The 5,520-nt window shown below is 27.8% G+C and overlaps 1 protein-coding gene across 1 annotated transcript; it reads right to left on the reverse strand.

The window, feature by feature from the left end:
- Positions 1 to 624: 624 nt before the first annotated feature.
- Positions 625 to 1,673, reverse strand: LOC120203578 (transcription factor bHLH147-like). Its single transcript, XM_039203830.1, has 2 exons — positions 1,589 to 1,673; positions 625 to 1,500 (listed from the first exon to the last, which is right to left on the reverse strand). Exon 2 carries the CDS (start codon positions 1,418 to 1,420, stop codon positions 797 to 799), a length of 624 nt encoding a protein of 207 aa, XP_039059761.1. The 5' UTR covers positions 1,421 to 1,500; positions 1,589 to 1,673; the 3' UTR covers positions 625 to 796.
- Between the last annotated feature and the right edge of the window lie 3,847 nt (positions 1,674 to 5,520).

Consider the following 5,520-nt stretch of genomic DNA (forward strand, 5'->3'; position numbering starts at 1 on the left):
CAAGAGGGTAACACTTTAGAGTAAATTAGATAATATTTTAAGTTAAAATCAAAAATATTATGTTTTACATAATAAATCAAATAAATTATATAACTATTATAGTTGTAACCTAAAATGTTGTCGTCAATAAACTTATGTAACATTTTTTAATTGTTACTAAAATTATAATTAATTGTTATAATCCGTTGTCAGGGTTATTCTTTGATGTCCTGGGTTCGAGTACTAAAAATGTCAGGTAAGTGAGGTTGTGAGCATTCAATGTTAAATAATTGAGATTTATATTTAAACAGATATTGTCTTATAATTATTTCATATTAATAGCATAAATAAAGTAAACAATATAATATTTTATATTAAAATCCGATACAATATGGTATTATCGGTCATAATTAAAATTATAATAAATTGTATAATTTTTTAAGACACGCTCTAAATTAACCTTAAATCTTTACACAAAACAACATAACTACTGCAAAATCAACAGCATTTTGTTTTTTCAAAAACCATAATAAATAAAACCAAGTGAAGCATGTAACAAATTTTGAGAGAGGCAAATCAATGAGTAAATAACTCTACACTTTCTGTCTATTGCAATATACTGCCATAGGAACAGTAGCCTAATAGTTCAGGGAAGTTCCTGCTACTTCCTGTTTGATAAAATGAAAATAGGAGATAAAGAAGACAAGTATTTAACAGGAGAGATGGTTGCTTAAGAGAGAAAGAGGGGCAAGGGGCGAGATAATGAAATTAAAAGGGAGATGAAGATGACTCCCCAGCTAAGCAAAATGAAAAAGTGTTACTGACTATTCGGAGGCGGCGAAGGAGCTGAGCCAGAGGTGGTCGCTCCGGAGCCAGATAACAGCTCGGCCAGAGTTGTCATGGCTCGAACCTGCATTTCAAGCGCAGCTATATAATCAGTCGCTTCTTCAAGAATAACAGGTAACGGTTGCTTCCGGCAACCGGGAACCAACCGGCCAAGAACCTTGACTTTTCTTTGAACAGCCGGTAAGCTTTTGGCATGCAATTTCGAAACGCTAAATATCGGTTTCTTCGGCCGGCTACACCCGGCGGATCCTCTCTGTCTCTTCTGCTTCCTGAATTTCAGCTTAAGCCGGCTCGTCAAAATGGCCCGGCTCCACCTTGTTCTCCCTTTAGCAGCAACGGCCAAGGCTCTATCGGCAGCTTCACGGACGGCTCGGCCACCGCGCGGAGCTGAAAAAGAAAGAGCGTCGAGACTGACCTGGCTCAAGGCTTGAAGAAGCTTGGAGGAATAGATTTGCTGCTGCGCCTCTGATTTCCATCTGGTTATCTGGGGCTGGTTACGGTTCGTTTGATTGTCTTTCATCATTGGTTTCTTCTTTTTCCTCCTGCTCCGATCAGAATTCGAGTTCGTCACTGGATTCGTTACCATGGACGCCATCACACCGGATCGAATCCGCCCCCTGGATCTATCAATCTCTATCTTTTCACCGTACGATTGTTGAATTGTAACGGTACCGTCTGCAAAAAAAAAGAAGGAAGGGATTTTGAGATAAAACAGAGAGATTCAAATTACGATTCCAGCAAAAGAAACAACGAAACTTATTACCGATTTTAACGATATCACAGAACGGAACGGAGAGGTGAATGGAAGGATGGAGGGGAGGCTTATAAAGGAATGGAATGAAAAACAGAGCACGCTGCAATTTATTTATTTATTTTTTATAAAATGATAGATGATTATAAGCTGATATTTCATATAGTTTTTATTATTATTAAAAGTTATAAAACGATTTATTGATTATTCATAAATTTTTAATTTATTTTTTAATTGAAAAATTGATATTAATCTGAATTAGATATTAATCTACTTTATTGAGATATAATAAAATCATATTTTAACGATGTATGTTGATACTATTATTTCTTTCAAATATTGACTAGACAATATAATATAAATGAAGATTCAATCCATAAAATACAGATCAAACAATTATGAATAAGATTTTATCATATCTTAGTCAATGTATTACGTCCAGCTCAAATGACCACTAATTTTTATAATGAAAAAAGACTAGTTTATAACACAAGAATAGTCAAATGACTATTTTATAACTTTTAATAGTTCAATGACTCAATAAAGCAGTTTCTTACAACCAATAGATCATTATGTAATTTTTAATAATTAAGAAATTTAATAAAGTAATATCTTATAATTAGAAAATCATTTGTGTACTTTATCCTTATTTTTACTTACTCTGCTCTTTCTTTATCTAAGATTTTCTTTTTAATTTGATCTATGGACAACATCGTTGTGGTAAATGTCGTAATTCCAGAGGAATCATTACCGCAAGGCAAAGAGGGGGAGATCACAAGCGTCTATACCGTAAAATTGATTTTCGATGAAATGAAAAAGACATATATGGTAGAATCGTAACCATAGAATACAACCCTAATCGAAATGCATTTATTTGTCTCATATACTATGGGGATGAGAAAATATATATTTACATCCCAGAGGGGCTATAATTGGAGATACCATTGTTTCTGTAGGGTTAATTAGAAAGTAAGCGTCTAAGCTATATCGTTTTTTCTTCAAACAAGTTACCAATTTTTTTGCTATTCATCTAGGTGTTTAACGTTATAAACGTTACAATTTTACATGCCTTGACTACAACGTCTGTTAAAATTCTCTACTAAGTGACGCGTGTCACATTCATGTAATTTTGATAATTTTATTTAAAAATAAAAATACTATTATATTTTAAAAAAATAACCATAATTTCTCTTAAATTATCAAAAAAATCTATAATCTCTTAAAATCCTAAATCTCTAACTCGCCGACGTCGTCATCCTTGTTGTCGATTGGTCGTTAGGATCGCGTGGGTTTTGCGATATGTAGCATTGGGGTACACACGTCGATTGATCGTCAATTGATTCATGTTCTAGTGACTTTTCATGGGTTATTGATCGTTGGGTAAAGGTGAGGCCGAGTGGAGGTTCATCACGGCTGATGTGGCTTTAGGGGGTTAAAATTAAGATTTTCAAAGTTTTAAGTTTTTTTTTGAAGTTTTCCGAAAATTTTAAGTGTTTTTTAAAATATAATTTTTAAAATACTAGAACGTGGCACGTGTCTTTTAACGGAAAAATTTAACGATAATTATGCCCGAAAACACCTAAAATGATAACGTTTGTAATGTTAAACACTTAGATAAATAAACAAAAAATTAAACACTTATTTATAAAAAACAGTATAATTTAAACATTTATTTTTTTAATTAAACCTTTTTTTGTGCCGAGGTGATGGTCGGTCCATTTGAGCTGTTATTTTATGATTCGAGGCAGGGGTTATGAATTAGGTATTAGAATTAATTTTGAGATATAAATCTTCACATAAATTAACATTGAACCCTTTTTAATAAAATTAATAAATAATACGTTAAATTGGGATTAAAATTAACTTTAAAAAATAATTATATTTTATTTATAAAATAATATAATAATAATTGTTTTTTAATAATGTTTCATGAATACATTTTTAGGATGTTATATTTGATACAGAAATTATAATTATTTTTTTATAAAATTAATATTAATTGACATCAAATTATATTTTATATTATTTTAAAATTTATGTTAAAATTAATATATTCTTATAAAATAAATAAAATAATTTTTAATTATTTTTTATCTTAAATATTATTCTGTATCAACAACATAATAAGTTTTTATTTTATTTTATTTAGTCTAGTAGTAGTTAGATGCTACACTCTTCCATTATAAGTAGAAGGTTTGACCGCGTTTTCTATTAGGTATTTTCTTTAATTTTTTTCATTATTAAGATAATTATACATGTTGTTTTATTAAGATATATTAATTTATTAAAAATGATATATATATATATATATATTAATTTATTAACGATAACAAACGACAATGACTGTAATGAAAATGAATTAAAATTCTAATGATTTTATTAAAATATTAAAAATTTTAGTGATTAAAATATAAACCCTTTAAATTCAAGAATTACTAGTTTAATTTACCTTAAAATCACTCCATAGTCAAATGGGTTCTTTTTTATTTTTTTCCTGTTACAAGGTTAATACGAGGGAAAGGAAACGGCGTTTAGCTCTGAATTTGAGGTGTTGATATAAAGTTTTAATTATTTGTCATTTATGTTATTGGTAAAAATTTTAATCGTGCTAGTTATTAGTACTATTCATATTGCATAATTTAAATGTTATTTTAAATAAATCTTTAATATATTTTAATTTATTTTGACCAATATCAATACAAATTTACTCATATCAATTGCTAAAAAAATCAAAAGAAACTCAAATTTTAATCACTATACTTGAAAAGGGTTTTGACCAGATAATTAAAATATGATATCATTTGCATTTCTTATGTACCATCATTTTATTTTGATTTAAGGATATTATAGATTTTAAATTTTAAAAAATAATATAATTTTTAATATAATTAAGATTTTATATATTTACCCAATTAAATATTTATATTTAAAACTTTATTAATTCATTCATTTGAACAATTTAACTATTAAATTAAAATAGTTAAATTTAGCTTAATTCGTTAAGGAAAAATAAAAAATAATTTTTTTTGCATACCCATCATTTTTGAAAAATGAAAATTTAAATTTTAGACTCTATTTTTAAATTTTTGATCTGCCACTTCATGTAATATCATGATATTTTTATATAATGTTTATAAAAAAATTAATTTAAAATATTTTTAAGAATTTTTTCAAATATTATAAAACAAAATCGTAGCATAGGTAATATTATAGTAATATCTTAATAATAAAATGATTGGAATCTAATAATAAAGATTGATAAGAATCTTAATTACTTTAATATCTTAATTTAAAAATCAAATTAGATATAGAAATATATAAGTTTAATTAAGTCCTTTTAAAAAAAAATTAAAGACTCCATATTTTTCTGTCTTAAAACATAAGATTTTTAAATATTAGAAATAAAATGAAATACTACATTTTAAATATAATTTATCATGTTTTTAAACCAACTTTTTCCTACAACTGCCCTTTTCAGATTTACCCAATCAAATTGCTTGCCTTACGCCAAGCAAATGCAGTGCACACTGCACAAAGCAACGAATGGCAGACATTATTCCGAATATTTAAAGGAAATTACAGAAAATATGCAATTTGCTTGAAATGAAAAACATACTTTAAAACTCTACTCACTACTTTGCAGGGAAAAAGTAAGATGAATCGTGAGATGTGTATATAATACCAACTTCTAAAAGCCATAAACTATAACTAACATAAACACAAATTTGCACCATAAATCTTTCGTTAAGCAAAATACTTTCTACATTTAAACAACTTACAAATTCTCAAGTGCCTATGCCAATTTGCTTCAACTCCCATGTTATTAATGCGAGTAAATCAAATAGCGGGGTTAATTTTTTTTTAATAGTGTGGATGATTGTAGTATAATATATAGTAAAAATATTTAATCATTGATAACGTACACACATTCTATTAACATAATT

Source organism: Hibiscus syriacus, unplaced genomic scaffold (assembly GCF_006381635.1).
Source record: "Hibiscus syriacus cultivar Baekdansim isolate YM2019G1 unplaced genomic scaffold, ASM638163v2 tig00010050_pilon, whole genome shotgun sequence".
Classification (NCBI taxonomy): Eukaryota; Viridiplantae; Streptophyta; class Magnoliopsida; order Malvales; family Malvaceae; genus Hibiscus; species Hibiscus syriacus.

Bases quoted from the DNA above. Each gene is read 5' to 3' on its own strand.
- LOC120203578 (XM_039203830.1), bottom strand. From the start codon at position 1,420: ATGGCGTCCATGGTAACGAATCCAGTGACGAACTCGAATTCTGATCGG.